We start from the raw sequence: 19,724 nt of genomic DNA, 5'->3' as shown, positions 1-19,724 counted from the left end.
GTATCTGTTAAGGCCTGATGTAAAACAACGTGGTGGAGATATTATTCTCTTGAGAACTCTTGTGGACAATTGTTTTCGGAGTTCCCAGATTATGTGGGATCACATTGCGCACCAATATGATTTACGAATTCATAGAGATGTCTGAATGGGCTACACGTTGCCAGTTTTCCGTAATCGCTAAGTCAATCTTAAAAACACTTCTAGAGAAAAATGTCTTTCTTTGTCGTAATTGCATTGCACATTTTTGCCATGCAGTTGGATCGTATTCGAAACATTGAAAATAAATCATCATACGCTCTATCATACGCTTCTGCGTTAGTAAATGACATGTTTACAGTTACCATGGTAATGTGATTTGTTTTTCTCGATGAGGTAACTGGATCCGATTGATGGCACTCGAGTTTTTAACATTTTCTTCTACAACTCGAGAACGGGTGGTGATATCGAGATGCGGTTTTCACTAAAATTTAGCAAATTTTAAGGTGACTAAGGGTTTGTGAAGTAAATAGTATCGTTCCATTTAATTTTTCTTCAAAAATCACAAAAATATGTAATCGCTGCAGATAACGTCCTCTAGCTCATTTGTTTTAAAGCAGACGGTCTTACTGAAAATATCTTTAAAAAGAGCATAAAATGCTCTTTCAAACAACACCGAAAACATTCAAATCGGTTGAATGGTCTAGGAGATATTAAAATGTAAACATATGAAAACGCATTGGCCTCCCCCTCCCTTATTATGACAGATATGAGAAATATCGCAAAACAAAAGCGATGCGGTATTATCCAAGCTATTAAATGATGGTGTCAAAGTTATAGCTCATCGTCTAAGTTTCTGAGATAGCGGCAACTTTATGTTTCTCAATGGCAGTTACGCCCCCTAGCGGTCGAATTACGAACTTCAAAATAATTTCCAGCTATTTCTCTTGGTCACTTTGCTTATAAGGATTTTTTTCCCAAACCTCTTGGCCTTACCGTTCTAGAGATACAGCCGCTCCGTACGCTTAACGGGACATCCTGTATAATCGATAAATAATAATATATTTATCGAGTTTGGAATATATCATCAGTGATTAATTCAATAGCATCATCAATATCTTCATATTGATTATTGTTGAGTTGATGTTTTCCGGTTTTGATAAAGTGATACAACATTTTTTTTCTTAGTTAAGCAACGATAATTTAAACAAAAATTATCTTATAGGATCAAACACGTTTTTGTAACGTCTAAAATTATCTCCATGTATTTATAGACTGTATATATTTATACAACGTTCATGAATTTTTTAAAATATAAAGATACCAAAATTAATGCAATAACCAAGATCTTGCAATATATCTAAAGTTTTATATAAGCATATCTAACTCATATATAATTTACATATTAAGTACTTAATTAAAGGAAATTAAACAATTTTTAATTGAAAAACAACAATTTCTTTTATTTAGTTTCGTAGGATTTGAAGATTACACTATAATATTAACAATTTAATTCGGGATTGTATTCATATAGAGGCATAGAACACCTTTTCACTCCTTTTAATTTCGATAAAAACGTAGGAGTTTGTTCTGGTTCGGCTGTAAAAACTTGAAGGATGTCTACAAGCAAATAAGTGTACATAAAAAAGTAGTAATTTCGATTCTGATTTAAATCAAGATTAAAATTATCATCTTTCAACCAAACTTACTTGTTATTTCACTATAAACAACTCCATAAGTCTCACAATCGGTATCAACGATTTTTAATGGAAGTGAATCTAAAAAACTTAATTATAACTGCTATCTATAAATATTATAAAATTCTCTTTCTCACATCCAGCTACAAAATAAGTAGCATAATCATTAAATCTTTGAGCTGTGAACGTCACCGATGAAGTTTGGCTAAAATAAGTTTGTTACAAAAGAAAATTATTAGAAGATTTATTTTTATTTACCCATTCACTGTTGTCGTGTCAGTTACTTGTAATATTCCGGATTCTAATACAACCATATTACGTCTAATACAACAACCATCACAAGGAACACTACCAGCGTAAACGTACCATGATACATTCACACACTTAACCATATTAATTAACACTTATTACATTTTAATTTATTAAAAAATTAAAGTCTTTACCTTGGCTTCACTATTATCAATTTTTATAGATTTAGATTTGCGGCAAACATCTTGGGATATAGAAAATTGTAAAGTATTTGCAAGTAGAAGGAAACATATCCAAGGGATGTTTTTAGACAACATATTCAAATGTACGTTGACAAAGAAGTGAAATACACTTAAAATTTTATCTGTATTTATATCTAACTAAAATGTGCTTTGATTATACATGCACACGAACATACAATACATTAGTGTGTTAATTATTCACGATATTTTAGTAAGATTTATAACATGTCATATTTCTTCTAATCTTATTATTTATATTTAAAATTATATAATTTTATATCAAATATTAGATACACATTGTATTTTATTTATTTTAATTAATTTTTATTGAAAAACATCAACACCTTTACAAGTTTTTCCAGGATTTCACAAACTTTAGGTTTCCGTCTAAATGTTTTTGAAAATGACGCGTTTGTTGACACTTTATTAGTGAACGTGTACATATCTCCAGTTTTAAAATCGTAAATTACACAAAATGTTTTACAATCGGTACTGACTATTACTTTGGGATAATCACCTGAAAAGTAATTATAAATAAATGTATAAAAAAAGTAATAATTCATTGTGGAGTTCAACAAATTAAAAATTCATGTATTTATATTGAATACAGATTTGCTTGTCTTATTAACACTCACGAATTAACGATAAACCGCCTGTTTTGATGTATATGATACATAAAACTAATGCGTAAGTCGTTAATTATTGTTGATAACGTCTCTTGCTTTTGTTTATAAGTTAGTTATGCATGTGTCTACAATATTAAGAAAACAAAATATGTTTATGATTATTTGAAAATTATACAAAATAATTTTCTATATAACAAAAAACTACAAGAAGTTACTTACTTATTACTTTCTAAAATCTTAAAGATGTCTTTTACCATTTTAGTTACTGTTGTGTCTACTCTAACCTGGATCGGTTCAGTCCAATCCTACCAAGCATGTAATGATCCATCACCAAGTAAATACTTTAACGAATTTGAATGTGCTACCACAACATGGTTTGTTTACGGGGGAAGTACAGATTGCGATGGTTGTTGTATTACACGCAACATGACAATTTTGGAACCTGGAAAAATCCTTGTACAAGATACTACAACCATAAATGGGTATTGTATTTAATTTAATAGGTTAATTTCAATTCTTAATAATTAATTTTCAGAATAACTACTTCTAAAATATACAAAATAAAGCGATATGGAAGAGAACCTATTTACTTCGTGGAAAATGGTAACATTTATTTAACTTTTTTGTCTTAACTAATAATTTGTCTTTTAATCTTTCTTTTTTTAGACCCAAATCCTATAGTATTGGTTGATACAGATTGTAAGAAATACTGCGTAATTTACGATTACAAGAATGATGATGTAAAGACGTTCACTGATAAAGCACAACAAAAACCTAATTTTCAAAATGGTTTGTATGGTGTACACAAATGTGGCAGTGAAATGTTCGATTATAATCCTAAAAAAGCTTGTAAAGGTGTAGAAACTTATCAGTAATGTTTCTGTGTATTGATTAATACACATTATTCATATACTTATTTTGTGTACTTAAAAAGCAAATGTAAAAGGTAATTGATTTAATGAATAATTTGTAATAGTAGTATGATATATAACAATATATTGTGGTTTCTTTTCCATTTTCCTTTTATTTTTTTTTGCATATAAATCTGTTATAAAAATATAATTGAACTTCCTCAAAAATCAATTAATACCAGTTTCTGATTTAATAATTTGGTCTTCATCATCAATAAATTCATGGTTAGTGTTTGACATCTATTTATCACGTTTCGAGTCTATCTTATCGTCATCACTGATTAATTCTGATTAATTTAAATTGAGTTACTTGGTCGACATATTCGAGAAATTAAATACCCTGAATGTACAACTCCAAGGAACAAACACACATATGTTGGATAGCAATGATAAAGTTAGCTTTTTGTAAAAAGTTGCAGCTGTGGAGCAGAAATGTGAAACAAAAAAAAAAACTAGAAATGTTTGCAAATGTGAATGAATGTGTCAAAACATACAAGGAAGAAGAACAGTACGTGAAAATTGTTATTTGTAACTATGGAAAATCATTTAGCCATCTTGGCACAGAATTTTAGAAAGTATTTTCTTGCTGACGACAAATTGGTAGCAAGTTATGAGTGGGTTAGGGATTCATTTTGAACTACTCCAGAAGGTCTCTCAACTGCAGAAGAAGAAATCTTCATAGACTTTACTGCAAGCGGCGAAATCAAGAGAAAATTTAGTAATAAATCTGTCTTTAAATTTTGGGCGGGAGTGGATGATGCCTTTTCTCCACTGAAAACAAGAGCATTTCCTCTATTATTGCCATTTTCAATATCCTACCTTTGCGAAGATGGATTTTGTCCGTTTTCTGCTTTAAAGACAAAATATAGTTCTCGATTGAATATAGACAAAAAACTGAGAGTGGCTATTTGTAATATAAAACCGTCACTAATAATTATTAAAGCTACTTTTAATTTAGTACTGATGAGTTTATTATTAGTTTCATTTGGTAATTGTCAGTATCTACTGATACAATCATATTTATAATAATTAAATAGTATATTAGTTTAAACGTGTACTGTACTTACTTAATTTTTTGTAATGTCAGCATGAATATTATTTTGCTTTTCTTTCTGTGAATAAAATTTTTTTTATTAATAATTATCGTTTTTTTTCCTTTTGGGGGCGCCCCGCCATAGCTTCAGAAAAGCTGTGTTAAAAGGATCAAATACGTTTTTGTAACGTCTAACATCATATCCATGTATTTATATGTAAATTTTTTTTATTATAATGTTATAATAGGTATTTAAATTAGAACTTATATTACTTACAACTTTAAAATCATATAATTTTATATTAAATATTAGATATACAGTGTATTTTATTTAATTTTTATTGAAAAACATCAACACCTTTGCAAGTTTTTCCAGGATTATAATCGTATACTTCAATACCACACTTTTGAATTCCGTCTAAATTTTTTTGAAAATTACGTTTTTGTTGCACTTTATTAGTGAACGTGTGTATATCTCCAGTTTTAAAATCGTAAATTACACAAAACGTTTTACAATCGGTACTGACTATTACTTTGGGATAATCATCTGAAAAGTAATTATCAAAATAAATATCAATAACGTAACAATTAATATAACGAACCATTTTCCTTGTAATAAATAGGATCCGCTCCAAAGCTTGTAGCTTTATATGTTTCAGAAGTTGTGACTCTAAATATTAATTAATATAATTAGTTCACAAATTTAATCATGTTGACGATCAAATGTAGTAATAATACAGGAAACTAACCCATTTTTGATTGTAGTGTCGGTAACAATAATTTTTCCTGGTTCTATAACCGTCATGTTGCGTGTAATACAGCAATCCGTACAATCGTTACTTCCGCCATACACAAACCATTTCGTGGTAACACATTCAACTTCACTGTAGTATGGACTTGGTGTAGGATTATTACATATTTTGTAAGGGTGCACTAATTCAATCCCGTTTAATGCGAATAAAATGGTGAGTAAACTGATATAAGACATCTTCAAGACGAGTGCTATTTCGTGTAAAACAATAAAATGATTAATGAAAACCGATACTTCAACTGTTTACATACTTGTTTTTTATGGACTTTGTGGAGTTCAACTAATTAAAAATACATGTATTTATATTGAATACAGATTTGCCTGTTTTATTAACACTCACGAATTAACGATAAACCGTCTGTTTTGATGCATATGATACATAAAATTAATGCGTAAGTCGTTAATTATTGTTGATAACGTCTCTTGTTTTTGTATGTGTGTTAGTTATGCATGTGTCGACAATATTAAGAAAACAAAATATGTTTATGATTATTTGAAAATTATGCAAAATAATTTTCTATATAAGAAAAAACTGCAAGAGTCGGCTTATTACTTTCTAAAATCTTAAAAATGTCTTTTACCATTTTTAGTTACTGTTGTGTCTACTTTAATCTGGATCGGTTCAGTCCAATCCTACCAAGTATGTAATGATCCATCACCAAGTAACTTTAACGAATTTGAATGTGCTACCACAACTTGGTTTTTTTACGGTGGAAGTACTGAATGCGATGGTTGTTGTATTATACGCAACATGACACTTTTAGAGCCTGGAAAAATTCTTGTAACAGATACTACAACCATAAATGGGTATTATATTTAATTTAATGCGTTAATTTCAATCCCTAATCATTAATTTTATAATTAATTTTCAGAATATCTACTCCTAAAAATTACGAAGTTAAGCGATATGGAACGGAACCTATTTATTTCGTGGATAATGGTAACATTTAACTTTCTTAACTAATAATTTGTCTTTTAATTTATTTCACTATTCACTTAATTTTTTAGACCCACAACCCTTAGTGATAGTTGACACAGATTGTAAGAAATACTGTGTAATTTACGATTACAAGAATGGTGAATTAATGACGCTCACTGGTAAAGCACAACAAAAGCGTAATTTTCAAAGTGGTTTGCATGGTGTACAAAAATGTGGTATTGAAATGTTCGATTATAATCCTAAAGAAGCTTGTAAAGGTGTAAAAACTAATCACTAATGTTTCTGTGTATTGATCAATATACATTATTCATATACTTATGTTGTGTACTTAAAAGCGAACGTAATTGATTTAATAAATAATTTGTAATAGTATATAATATGTAACAATATTTGGTGGTATAGATGGTTTATTATTATTGATAACGCCTCTTATTTTTGTTTATGTGTTAGTTATGCATGTGTTGGCAATATTAAGAAAACAAAATATGTTTGTGATTATTTGAAAATTATGCAAAATAATTTAATGCGGGATTGTATTCATTTAAATTGGTTCCACGCTCTAGTTTACCCATAAAACGTCGATGAAAAGTACACGTCAAGAAAAAACGCAAGCAACTAAACCTCAAATCGCTGTAAAAAAAGTCACTACACAATAAATCAACACTCTCAATACAACAGATCATAGATCACCATACATAGATCAACAATCAATACACTCTCCTGAATGTGCTAACATTTCTTTCTACAGAACAAATAAAAGATAAATGCTTAAAATAAAGTTGTTCAACTAAATCAGTGAGCATCAATACTCTGTTTGTAGGTTGGAAATACAGCAGAAAACAATCACTATGTGTATTACATCTAACAACTGATCACTGGAATCAGTTATTAGGTTCTTGTCACTAAGGAAACTAGATCTAACCTATGGAGACTACTCCATATTGGAATCAACAACTTATACCGAGTTTTTTTATTTTTGGAGAAATCTCTTCCCCGAACACGACCAATTGTTACTCGTCCAGTATGTGCAACATCCTTATAGGAGCCCTTAGGGCAACAGGCTACCCTGTATTCTATTCTACATCTTTACATACTCATTTAATAGTTGAAGGTGTTAACCCTGACTAACTAACACCTTATTTGTGGTTTTCTTTAAAAATTTGAATTTGAAGTCTTTAAAAACACTTCGATTTAACGATAAATTATAAATAACAATCTGAACCTTACACCACCGGGGAGTTTTTTCATTCTCTTCTATGTTATGAGTGGAGGTGTGATTTTTAAATTATGTAAATGTAAAGAACGAACTAGTCTTAAATCATGTTAAGTACTAAATACGTTTATTTCCATTATAATGACATTATATATCATTTTACAGAGGCCACTAAAATTAATTTTTTTGGTTTTCTTCTATGATACTGTTCCTAAACAATTTACCGCAGGATTATATTCATATAAAATAGCATCACATCGTTTTATTCCTTTAGTTTTTCTTAAAAAGTGTGATTCTTGTACTGGTTCATAAGTAAACACTTGAAGTTGATCTAAATGAAAAAGTGATTAATATAAGTACTTTATTTTTTAACATAAAAACTTACTCGTTGGTTCACTATAAACAACTCCATAAGTTTGACAATCAGTATCTAATATTATTATTGGGAGTGGATCTAAAAACATTATAAAAGCAGTTTTAAACAATTTTATAGAAATAAGTTTTAAAAAATTACTTCCTGGTAAATAATAAGTTGCGTCAGTATTATTTCTTTGCGCAGTAAATGTTACAGACGTTGTTTCACTAAAATAAATTCATTGTTAATAATATGAATTTGGAAGCAATAACAGAATTTTTACAAAAGTACCCAATGATTGCGATGCACGATATAATTTTAGTCATTTGTCAATTAGAATGTTTTAGTAAGCAGAAAAATGTCTTCAACTCACAAAAGAACTCTCAAAAGTAGGACTCATAACTAATAAATTCAAAACAATCTAAATTATAAGCTACCAAAACCTTTTGCTCAAACAAGATAAGTTAATAGTCGATAGCAAGTTTTGTCTTTTTTTAACAAGAAATGTTTCCTAATCTTCTAGACAGTACAATCTCTTCTTTCAGACTGAGAAAGTCTTCGATAGAATCAAAAATATTAAAAATTTGATATTAAGAAAGATGTAAAACTCATTCATTTTACGGGAAAGAACGTTTTGGCTTTTAGCCAAACATTTTCAAAATGAAAGGTTTTTGTTCTAAGAACCATAAATATTGAGGATATCTTTGTTTGATACTTTTCAAATACAAAATTCACACAGTCGCTCAAAACACCCGAATCAATGGATTTTTTAATTTGCCAATTTTCTCAAATTCTAAAGAATCACTTACTCTTTTATCATTTTGTGCTTTAAATAGAAAATATATAGAAAATGGTTCCATGAATTTTGACAAAATTGATAACAAAATGGAGCAGATACAAACCAACAAATTTTTTAAATATTTACCCATTTACTGTTGTTGTATCTGTTACTAGGATTTTACCAGGTTCCAATAACACCATTCTACGAGTTATACAACATCCTTCACACTGACTACTTCCAGCGTAAATATACCATACTTTCTCTGCACACTTCATAAAATAATTAAAACATATATTTTATATAATAAATTTATTTATAGAGTTACCGGTACTTCGTCGAAACGTTTAATAGTTTTAGGGTGAAGGCATAATTCTTGACCAATTGAAAAATTTAAATAAACTGTAATGAAGAAAGAAATTATTAGATGTTCTTTAATTAACATTTTGAAAGAATCTGATGAAATTTTTGATCCCACCCATTCTTTTTACATTTATATTTACAACAATGTAAATTTACTTAGTTAATTGCTTTTTTTAATATATTTTTGTGCTGCACGAGGTTTATTTTTGGATGCATTTACGTAATTTGCATTATGTGTAAACATTTATATTTTGGTTAGATAACATAATAAATTAAAACGAATCATAAAATTTTAGCCTTTGTATTATAAATATAACGTGTATTATTGACTTACTTGCGCATTTTTTAGAATTTAATTTTTTTGGTAGAAATTGCCCGAGTATTAACTACCTTGTAATTTTTTAATTAAGGAAAGAACTTTTCGTGCTGTCGGCCATATATTTCTGCAGCGGGCGGAAAGATAATGGCGTAGGGAATTTATTCAGCTCTTCTGGCCTGGTCCCGAGTCTTTATGCATATGCAAATGGCGTCGCAATCCAGGAGCTTTCCTCTAATGGATGGTTAATAATTAAAATTTAGCGTCTGGAGAACCGTCCCGAGCGGAAAGTTCTGTTCGGCCGCAAAGCTTTTCACAGAGGAGGAGAGAGAGACCACATAGTCCCCATTTTCCCAGAATTTCGTTGTATTCCTTTTTTCGGACCGCAGAGGACCCTTCCAAATCCCTACTCGCTAAAACTTTTCAGGAGTCCGCCCACCGCGAACCAACGGAGACTAATAATAGCATTAACTTTATAAATTGTAGATATTCTCTACTTCGTAGGCGGATTTGTGCGGCTCCGTTTGAATAATCAGCTTCAGGACCCTTCTCATTAATTTACGTTTGTTCTCGACGAAAATTCCTCTATTTCTACTCATTTTGATTGAAAATGACGCGACATTTTAAAGTTGAATCCTTTTTTTAAACTTTTTTTCCAACAGATTAACTCCATTAATTTGGAATTATTTTTATACAATTGTTTCATCTAATCCCAAATCCTATTGTATCGCAACCTATAAATTTTTTGTTAAAAAAATCACCTTTACGTCCAACCATTTTCCCTTTCAGTGAGCAACACAATGGCCTTACCCTGCTACTATTAAAATTAATGTCATCGGTGTTCACGTCCGTCTCTGGTCGTCGGACGTTTCGTCGTTGCACGTTGAAAAATTCTTTCAGCTTTCAGCACATTTACTCGTACCGAGAGCAGGTAATGGCACGTAATCGCCATTCGCGTTTAGATAAAAACTCTGCGTCGACGTCCATCGTCCCAGAGGCCGAATATAAGTATCAGTAAAAACTGGTGACACGGCGATAATGCGAATTTTTTGACCTACACGTTAAAAACCGCCCCAAAAGTGAGATAAGAGGGCAACTTTTTCGTATATTACTAGTACTATATACGCATTGTTCGTTTTAATTCGCGTATAACCCCAACCACGTAAATCCGCAAACGTTAACTGTTGTTATTTGGTGCTGTTTTATTTTTTTCGTTGACACAGAGGTATTATAGAAAGACGAATTAAATCTGATTAGGGATTGAAATAAAAATCGCCTTTGTTTAAATAAATTTAGTTTTCTTTAAGCAAAATGTAATTATTAATCATACAACTAAAACTTTTTTTTGTACAAATAACACAAAAACTTATTTTGATAAAAATGTTTTAAAAGTTAAATGAAAAATGAGTACCAAACTTGTAATTTCACCGAAAAATACAAACGTCACCGAAAAGAATTATTACAGCAATTACGTGGTAATTAATCAAAACGACAATTATAAGTGCTGTGCTCGTATACTTTATCCCGAAACGTCTCTTCGTCCTCTAAAACTCCCCAAAAACACCCTTCTTTTGCTTTTCTAATTTCTTTTTGTTTTTTTGGTGCGGTCTGTGTCGACGATTTTTTTCACCCTTGGTAACATCCTTGCCCTGCAACCCTCGAAAAATTACGGGGTAATTATGCGAAATTCGCGAATTAAAACGGAGTTAGGCGACCGTCCAACTCGGATGTTAATTTATCGTAAAACTTCGCGCAGGGTTTTTTCTGAATGTATTTTTTTCAGAGTCGTTACCTTTTTGTAACCCACGGACACGTTCGCGTTAATTTTGTCTTAATGATGGTTTATTATACCTCGAAAGTTAGAAGCTGTTTAAAAACTCTACCTTTTCTCGATTTCTTGATGAAATTAAATTTTAATCCTTTCAAAGCGTGTTCTCTACATAAAAAAAATAAAACCAGTTAAGTTCAAATTTAACTTATTATTCGCGACTGAAAAAAAAACTTTTGCACAACCGGTCCATCCTGTTTTGCAATTCTCACCCTAAATATTGCGGATAGGGTGTACTCCTCCCTTTTGTGTCTTGCGTTATCCGCGAGTTTTCTACTCAGCTTTATTATAAAGGGTCGCGACCCGCGAAGAAAGACCGTTTTAACGAACTTTAACTGACCCACAATGTGCATCGTTACAAAATAGGGTGAATCGCTTCAACTCAGTTCTCACGTAAAAACTTTGAAATCAATGTTTACAGAAAATCTATGACAGAATGGTACATTAATTTGTACCGGTAACTATTTTGAACAAATAAAAGATATGCATCTAGTAATCCGTTATATGGATATTTGGACGCAAACAATGAATTAATTGAAAGAGATATGTAATTTTGCTTGTTTATATTGGTTTATTTCTGGCATGTTATTCGTGCAAACAGATGTGAATCAGAACCTAAACTATAAAGTAGGTAAAGTACGTGATACCGGATAGTATCGGGTTGTTTTGTACGGCCTCATTTTGAATTTAAACTACCATAAATGAATTTGAACTAAATTTTTTAATATTTAGAATTCACTAAAAGAATACCAAAAATTCGTCAATCATTTCAAACTTCATTTCAAAACTAATTATCAAACAATAAACTTTAAACTCATACATCAATAATATCAAAAATTGTATATTATAGATTATTGCATCAAGAAAATGAGAATTAATTGTTACTTTGTCTTTAGGAGTCCAATGAAGTTCTGTATTATTGATTATAATGCGTGTTGGATTTTGGTAACGTCGTAACGTAAAGATCATAGATTCACATTTATCTTCATTCATTTGTAAGGACCATTTACTAAGCCATTTCTGCACGTCGTTAATAGCATCTTGTAGCTGTTCTGTAGCTTCCTCCAAATCACAACCTTGGGTCATAATCAACATATCGTCAGCAAACAGAGCTTTTTCATTGCATCTTTGGCACGGTATATCATGTATAAATATAATAAGTAAGGTTGGTGACAATATACCTCCTTGAGGAACTCCTGCTCTAATACATCTTGTATCTGAATAGGTCCCATTTATTCTCCCACAAAAAGTTGATTCTTGAAGATATGGCATAAGTATTGCGGTAATATTATCATCTAGACCTAGATGCAATACTTTGAATTTTAATCCCTCCGTCCAAACTGTATCAAAGGCATTAGCTACATCTAAAAGTTTACTTGACAGAATTTGAGGTTGATCAGAACAAATCATCAACACACAAGTTGACGTAGTACACAATTTTTTTACTAAAACAACCTAGCAAAATTCTCTTCGTGGTACAATATTTTATTATATGCTGTGACAATGTTGTATTATTGTATCGAAACGTAAAGATTGAGATATTGCATTGAACCTGTTTCAGGGTATAGTACATTCGATAAATTTGTAATTAATTCATTGTGGGATTTGTAAATTAATGCCAATATTAACAAACCAACAATATCACCAGGAAATGATATCAGGCACATAATGGGCATAAGAATAGCACTTCATGAATACTGTAGGAGGACATTCTCTGCACAAGGAGACCAATGAAAGGACAGCAAGCAGTATATTGGACGTCAAGACATGAAAGAGAGCATACTGTGGCTTATTTCGTGGTGTAGACGTAGTTTAGGTGCAGAATAAGCCACAACAGGAACAAACAGGGATAACAGATTAATAAATTAAATACAGTAAATCTAAAATTCGTAGAAATACAGGAGAGTTTCCAGAAGGAAACTACTAGAAAGTTGACATAACTATAACTAGATACACAACCAGTGGAAGAAGAGCATACACTAGACCATGTATTCAACTCACAAAACTTACAACGACAAACAATGATGAGAATGTATAAAACAATCATGACATATAGTAACATGACATGGGAATAAATTCCTTTGATTTGTAACTAGACTTTGCACATTTCGTTCAATTACTTTTTCTATCCACTCCTTAAACTGCAAATTCTTTTTAGAATTCTTGTTTAGACGAATCTCTATACTCAATAAAGTGACAGAAACACAAAGGAATTCGAAGATGCGAAGTCTCAATAATTTCTACTCATCATTTGTGAACTGCCTAGATTTTAAAATAGCGTATTCTATGAATATTTTAGATTATAGGCACATCTCTGAATCAAATGTTGACTATATTAGACCATCTTGTGTTTTCAAAGATCTTAGATGCAATTAATCATGATCTACTGTTTTTTGTTGTCTTCAAAAATTGTTAACAGCAATTGTAGTCAATAATGAATTCTTATTGTGTTCTACAAGGCCTGATTATGTCAGATATTGTCAGACACAATAGAATTAGAATGAGATTTATTGGGCTTTTCATTTAATTGATTTAGTAACAAATACACTAGAAACCAGCAAACAATCACGCAAACCGTACTCACTCATTCAATAGAAACAGTTTGTTGAAAGTACGAAGACCAAAGCTAACGGATTGCAATAGACATTCACATTTAATGAAAGCATTCTCATAGTTTATTCACTTATTGCAAACTGGCGATATCTTACAAACACTACTGATTTACTTGATTCTCCTTTCCAATCAGGCAGCTAAACCAAGGTTCAACCTTGGTCATTCTTTCTCATCACGAGTCACAAAAAGAAAATTAGACTTTTTGTATACCTAAACAATTTGGTTTCGGGTTTACGCATTAGTAACATTAGGTAATGTTCTAAAAGGTACTTGAAAATTAGTGGACATGATCGACTAAATCGGTTTAGTTTATTTGAAATTTGAACATTTAGAGCATTTATTGATAGACGGTTTTGAAACAGTTGTGGCAAATTGATGATTTGTAATCACAACATATATTAATCCTGTTTTCTTTAATGCTCTTCATAATTAATAAATTTTTATCTTAATAATGTACCAAAAAAGTGTATTAATAACTTTAAATTAAGAGGAAATTCAGAAATGTTTATTAATTTTGTAATGTTATAAATCAAAACTTAACGTGTTTAGCTACAAATAAATATTGTAAACCATGAATCACCGTTATTACCTTTGGTTTTCAATTGAGGGTTAGTAACACCGCTACAGATGTCAGCTTACCAAAACATCCCTGCATTTCAATAAGTACATACTATACCCAGCAATGTCATGGGATCAAAAACTGTTTCACGGTTCATGAAGTATTCAAAATTAATCACAGTAATTTTCGCGCTGTTTGAAAAAGCCAAAAAAAAATTGTTGCTTAAAATCCAAAATATTAGACAACATCATCCCCTTAGAAACACAACGATAATAATGAAAAGTCCTTAACATTTTTACTCCTCCAAAAAATATTTATTCTAACCCCGTAAATTTATGGCATCCGAAAATAATGTTTGCCCGAGAGGTGCGCGTTTCAAGCCCTTCCTCACCCCTTTGACCCCGCGGGGTTCGTGAGGGTGTAACGCAAAATGAGAGAGATGGATAGAAAGAGGGGTTTTGCGAAAAGGGAGGCGAACGTGTACGTTTTCGAGGGTAACGTGTGCATGTGTGTACATGCGTACGGACTTTTTTTCACCCCCAACCCCGGACCAACCCTTTTGCGACCAATGAAAAGTTCATGTGGCCACGCCTCCCCCGGAGCTCGGCGTCAGTTTTCTCCTGCACGTGCTGGCCGCTGCACAAGCACACCGACGTGCAACCCCTCTTTTATAAGCTCCGCTCTCTCTTTTCCATCCTCTCTTTCTTTCTTTCACTCGTCATCTCCCTTTTTTGATGGTGATGGTGGTGGTGGTGGTGGTGCTGCGCCCTCGACGCCGCCGCCGCCGCGTTTTTTAAACGGCCTGCTTAGGACGCGGCCGCGCCGTAAAAAATATGAGAGTAATTCAATTTCGCGGCCGCTGTTTAAACAGAGCGAAACCCGGAGTCTCGAAATTATGGCCGAGGACGGTGGAGGAAAACTTTTCGGAAAGCGGCTTAAACGAGACGGTTTTTCTGTTTTCCGAACGGCCCCCTTTTTTACTCTATACACCCCCGGCGGCGGTCATCGTCGTCGTCGTTGACCGCCCTGCTGCCCGGTTAAACTATCTTCTGCAACGGCCGGACTTTTATTTTTAGTCCTGTTGCCGCGTCGACATCAATATTTATGAATTGCCCCGTTTGAAATTTAAATTTCAAATCGCTACGTGTTGGTCTCAAGTTAGATTAAAATTATTTTCAAAACTTTTCTTTTCTTTTTAAATAATTTACTATCAAACATTTAACAATAATAAATAGGTTAAATTAATCCATTTTATTTATGATCTAAAACTATTTATTTTATCTTCATTTTTGGTTTTGTACTTGGTTTAGAAAGCTCAATACTTAATCGAATAGCTGTATCCTGACTGAAACTGGCACTCAGAGAACGAATTTTATTTCACCACAACTGGTTGCCACTGTAGACAGATGTTAGCTGAACATTACAAAGTCCATGGATATTTTGCACTCCACAATTAACAAATCATTTCTTTAAAAGATTCAATCTCAAACGAGGAAGGATTTTGTGCTCAAGATCGTGTGCTTAACCAGATGAAATTATATGATTGTAATCTCAATTTAAAATAAGTACTAACAGATATTTACTTATTTATAGTAACTGTTGATATAAAAAAAAATTTGAGAGAATTGGTCACAATTTAATTACATTGCCCCACTCTTCCACCCATCTATTGATGTTGTGACTATTAATAGTATGCATAATGAACAAAATAGTTGTGTGAGATACATTTACAGCATCAAAAGATCCGATAGAATAAATGAACTGGTCATCTATGTTTAATAGAAGAGTAATTAATTTTGCTTTGTTTGTTTCTATTAATTGTTTCTACATAAAAAAAAATAATGTTGTGTCGGCCATAAATACAATTATTACTAAATAGCTGTTACTTTTATAAACACAACAACAAATAACAGAGAACAATACGAACCCTAAAGTCATTAGTTCAGAATATGCCTCAATTATTGAATTATTTTGAAATTTGTCGATCTATGATGTATTCATTCAAATCTAAATACGTAGATAATTTTCGTTTATTATTTAAAAGTTTTAAGTTGCTGATTTGTTTGTAGAATAGCTCAAATGTATTGTTTATATTAATGCATAATTAATGTTGAAGAACAAAATTAGATGTATTCATTGAGACAACACAATTGTGATGTTATCTGGTGGTGAATCAACAATTAATTATTGTCTATTTTCATGAGCATTCAATGGTGTAACATTTACATTTATGACATAATTGGTGTCATAATTGCTGTCTTGATTTGTAATATCTAGCATGTAACATAAGATAGGATACCCGGAAACCTTATATTCTTTAACGACTGGGTGGAAGAAACAGTTTTTGAAAATACTTTGAAAAAAGCTTCCTAAAATCAATGCTCACATTCGCCAAAAGATAAATAGATATTGTCGTTTTGAAATTATCTCCGCACGCAAGGCTAAGTGTATTTACATCATTAGAAACCATATGGGACCAAGAATTAGTGAAATGGTAAAGTGAGAGTAATGGCATTAAGCTTCCCAAAAAGGTTTTTTTCTCCATTTTTTCTACACATTTGGCAATATAGAGAAACCTTTACTTTTTAAACATTCCTAAAGGAATAAAATGAGGTGATCTTGGTGATAAGGACTCAATGCAAAGATGATGAATACTTTATAAGGAGTTATCTGGTGTAGACTTGGTGCAAGAATAATAGAGATTTAAAGTAGATCTGATCGAGACATAATACATCTATCATTAGTCAATACAAATTTGTTGCAGACTTCAAGAACTTGATACAGATTTAATAAGGATTTTAAAAACTCCATGTAATTTTTATGAGGTTTTCAAACGTGTACCTTTGCTTTTTATTCTTTGTGAGTATCTTTTTGCTGCTATCACAGCAAATGGTACCATATTTTCCGTTTTTATCGAAATCATTTAGATTTTAGAAATCGGATGGGACCAAGAATTAGTGAAATAGTAAAGTGAGAGTAATGGTAAGCTTCCCAAAAAGGTATTTATCAGAACGGTTGAGGGAAGCTTTAATTATCCACATTCAAAAAATGTGTTCTCTGTTGAAACATTTAGTTCTATTAGCTTAATGCATTGAAATGAGGTAAATACAATAACATATCACAATTAGTAGCACAGTCAGAGTCAGAACGAGGCAGAACATTTTTATGCCATTTCCTTATTTTGCTCGTTTTTTCGTTAAATTTCATTTTGTTGATTATGGCCTTCTTGTACTTCGTCGATTGTTTTATTTCATTTTTCTCTTCTTTTCTAACATCGTTTTGACATAAAACTCGATTTGCAGTTTTAGTTTATACATATAGTAAGTTTGCTTCCAAAGCTTTTGATTTGCATACTAAAGACATTGTGATGCACCTAAAGCCAATAATATCAATTTCATCTGAAAAAAAAAATTCTCAGTTTCTCAAAAACCTTCAAAGTTTGTTTCATCTTTTGACTCAACTTTCCATCTTACTTAGTTCACGTTTGCTTCAAAGTCCTGTATTCCTTCTATCACATTGTTTGACACTATTTGTTGTACTTCATGTTGACTGTTCTTTTTTCAGTTCCTTATTTGATGCACTTGTGATCTGATTTCAACAACATGTGGTTTTTACTTTTACTTTTACTCCTTTCTATGGTATGGATGTCTTCGATTGTTCTGATTATTTTGACTAACTTTATTTTTATCTTCATACTGGGAGTTGATTGCCATAACGAATCTTATCATTCTTGTTCCGATTTTAGTATCAATTCTATAGAAAATAGGATACACCTTCGTTAAGACATTCTTCTGTATCTGTTCAGGTGCACCTGAAGCTAAATGTCATTTTCGTAAGAAACAACTTTAAACTTTTGTGTTTTGCTTCTAATCTCGTTGAGATTTTCACATTGATGTTATCCATTAATTAAATGGTATAACAATTCTTTTAATCAATTAAGTTAAATAACTTATCAAAACCAATTATACATTCATTATTTAAACTTATTATTTCCTCTTTTTAACCTTTTAATTATCCGTAATTATTCTAACTCCTCTTTAAATTTTAATTAAACTTTATCCCTCGTTATTAATTGTCTAATTAAAACGGAATTAAACGATTTTTTTTTGTATTCCTCGTATTCGCCTTTTATTTTTTTTTTTTCTCTTCAGTCCCGATTTTTTTTTATTGTTCCCTTTTTTGCTGGTTTTTATATATTTTTTTATACGTGGGCGCCTTTAGTGCGGTAGTAACCAGTGACGGAGGACCCAGTATTGATTACTTTAATGTGTGCCTAGTAAGCCGACGGGCCCAAATGAATTGTCCATCGTTTCTCCTCCTTTTTTCACATCGTTTCAAACTCGGCCGCAGGCTACCACTTTCTATATGGTTTTCTTTCTCGAATACCATTCGGTTAACTCCAGAAAGTCCTTTACATCGTTCGTCAATCACACCCTTTAGGGTGGAAATACAAAGAAGAAAAAAGTCGATTAAAAAGTGAGTTGATAATAAAATGAAAAAAGAGTGAAAGTTTTAATGAATATCAGGTTGTATTATTAAAATAATTGTGTTTAATTTAACACTTTTGCAAATGACCGATTTATAATAAAATGTAAACATGTATTGAGGTCATAAAAGTAGGAACCGTTTAAAAAGCAATAATTTGTACAGGGTTGGTGTTATATTCGCAAATTAAATTATTCGGTAAAATAATATATAAACGGGACCGAAGCGTTTACAATAAAATTCCGGGTATGAATGAACATCTTGATAATGAACACAATTAAAATAATGAAACAACGAATGAATGAAATAATATGCCTGTACAATTATTAAAATCAATACGTTCCCCGTTTAAAATGCGTTTGTTCGTATATCGAAATTGAAAGTTAAAAATTGCTTTATGAGCCATTAACCATTAGCTCCGTCCTTCTCTAACACAACCCGCAAATTTGTCGACTTTTTTTGGTTTTGTTGTTTTTGTTGTACCGCGACACAGAATTTATCGGCTGTTTATATTAATAATTGAGAGGGAACAACGGTGTGTGCGTGGGTTATTTTTTTTTTAACGGTGCCGTCGGTTTTTGCGTAATTTTTTTCATTTCAACCCGTGTTTTTCAGGTGCCCGACATCTAAATGACCTAAATATAAACAAAATAAAAATGTTACATCGATCCGGTAACGGTTTTTTTATATGCATTTTTATCGAGAGCTTAATGAATTGAAATTTAAATC

At 31.5% G+C, this 19,724-nt stretch overlaps 4 protein-coding genes across 4 annotated transcripts; 2 read left to right on the top strand and 2 right to left on the bottom strand.

Annotated features, from left to right (window-relative positions):
- Positions 1–1,432: 1,432 nt before the first annotated feature.
- LOC139430844 (uncharacterized) lies at positions 1,433–2,269 on the bottom strand. Its single transcript, XM_071198249.1, has 5 exons — positions 2,117–2,269; positions 1,932–2,056; positions 1,811–1,878; positions 1,686–1,754; positions 1,433–1,596 (listed from the first exon to the last, which is right to left on the bottom strand). Exons 1-5 carry the CDS (start codon positions 2,237–2,239, stop codon positions 1,478–1,480), a joined length of 504 nt encoding a protein of 167 aa, XP_071054350.1. The 5' UTR covers positions 2,240–2,269; the 3' UTR covers positions 1,433–1,477.
- A 745-nt stretch (positions 2,270–3,014) lies between these two features.
- LOC139430780 (uncharacterized) lies at positions 3,015–3,775 on the top strand. Its single transcript, XM_071198066.1, has 3 exons — positions 3,015–3,272; positions 3,326–3,393; positions 3,457–3,775. The coding sequence occupies exons 1-3, from the start codon at positions 3,034–3,036 to the stop codon at positions 3,663–3,665; spliced, it is 516 nt and encodes a 171-aa protein (XP_071054167.1). The 5' UTR covers positions 3,015–3,033; the 3' UTR covers positions 3,666–3,775.
- Positions 3,776–4,944: 1,169 nt separating this feature from the next.
- LOC111422885 (uncharacterized) lies at positions 4,945–5,910 on the bottom strand. The gene is made up of 4 exons (XM_023056146.2): positions 5,797–5,910; positions 5,484–5,736; positions 5,337–5,404; positions 4,945–5,281 (listed from the first exon to the last, which is right to left on the bottom strand). Exons 2-4 carry the CDS (start codon positions 5,720–5,722, stop codon positions 5,073–5,075), a joined length of 516 nt encoding a protein of 171 aa, XP_022911914.2. The 5' UTR covers positions 5,723–5,736; positions 5,797–5,910; the 3' UTR covers positions 4,945–5,072.
- Positions 5,587–6,823, top strand: LOC111422762 (uncharacterized). Its single transcript, XM_023055979.2, has 4 exons — positions 5,587–5,699; positions 6,136–6,352; positions 6,418–6,485; positions 6,554–6,823. The coding sequence occupies exons 2-4, from the start codon at positions 6,297–6,299 to the stop codon at positions 6,760–6,762; spliced, it is 333 nt and encodes a 110-aa protein (XP_022911747.2). The 5' UTR covers positions 5,587–5,699; positions 6,136–6,296; the 3' UTR covers positions 6,763–6,823.
- Positions 6,824–19,724: the final 12,901 nt, after the last annotated feature.

The sequence above is a fragment of the Onthophagus taurus genome, chromosome 7 (assembly GCF_036711975.1).
Source record: "Onthophagus taurus isolate NC chromosome 7, IU_Otau_3.0, whole genome shotgun sequence".
In the NCBI taxonomy this organism is placed as follows: domain Eukaryota; kingdom Metazoa; phylum Arthropoda; class Insecta; order Coleoptera; family Scarabaeidae; genus Onthophagus; species Onthophagus taurus.
Note: the sequence above shows the minus strand (reverse complement) of the source record. Positions and strands in the feature narration are given on the sequence as shown.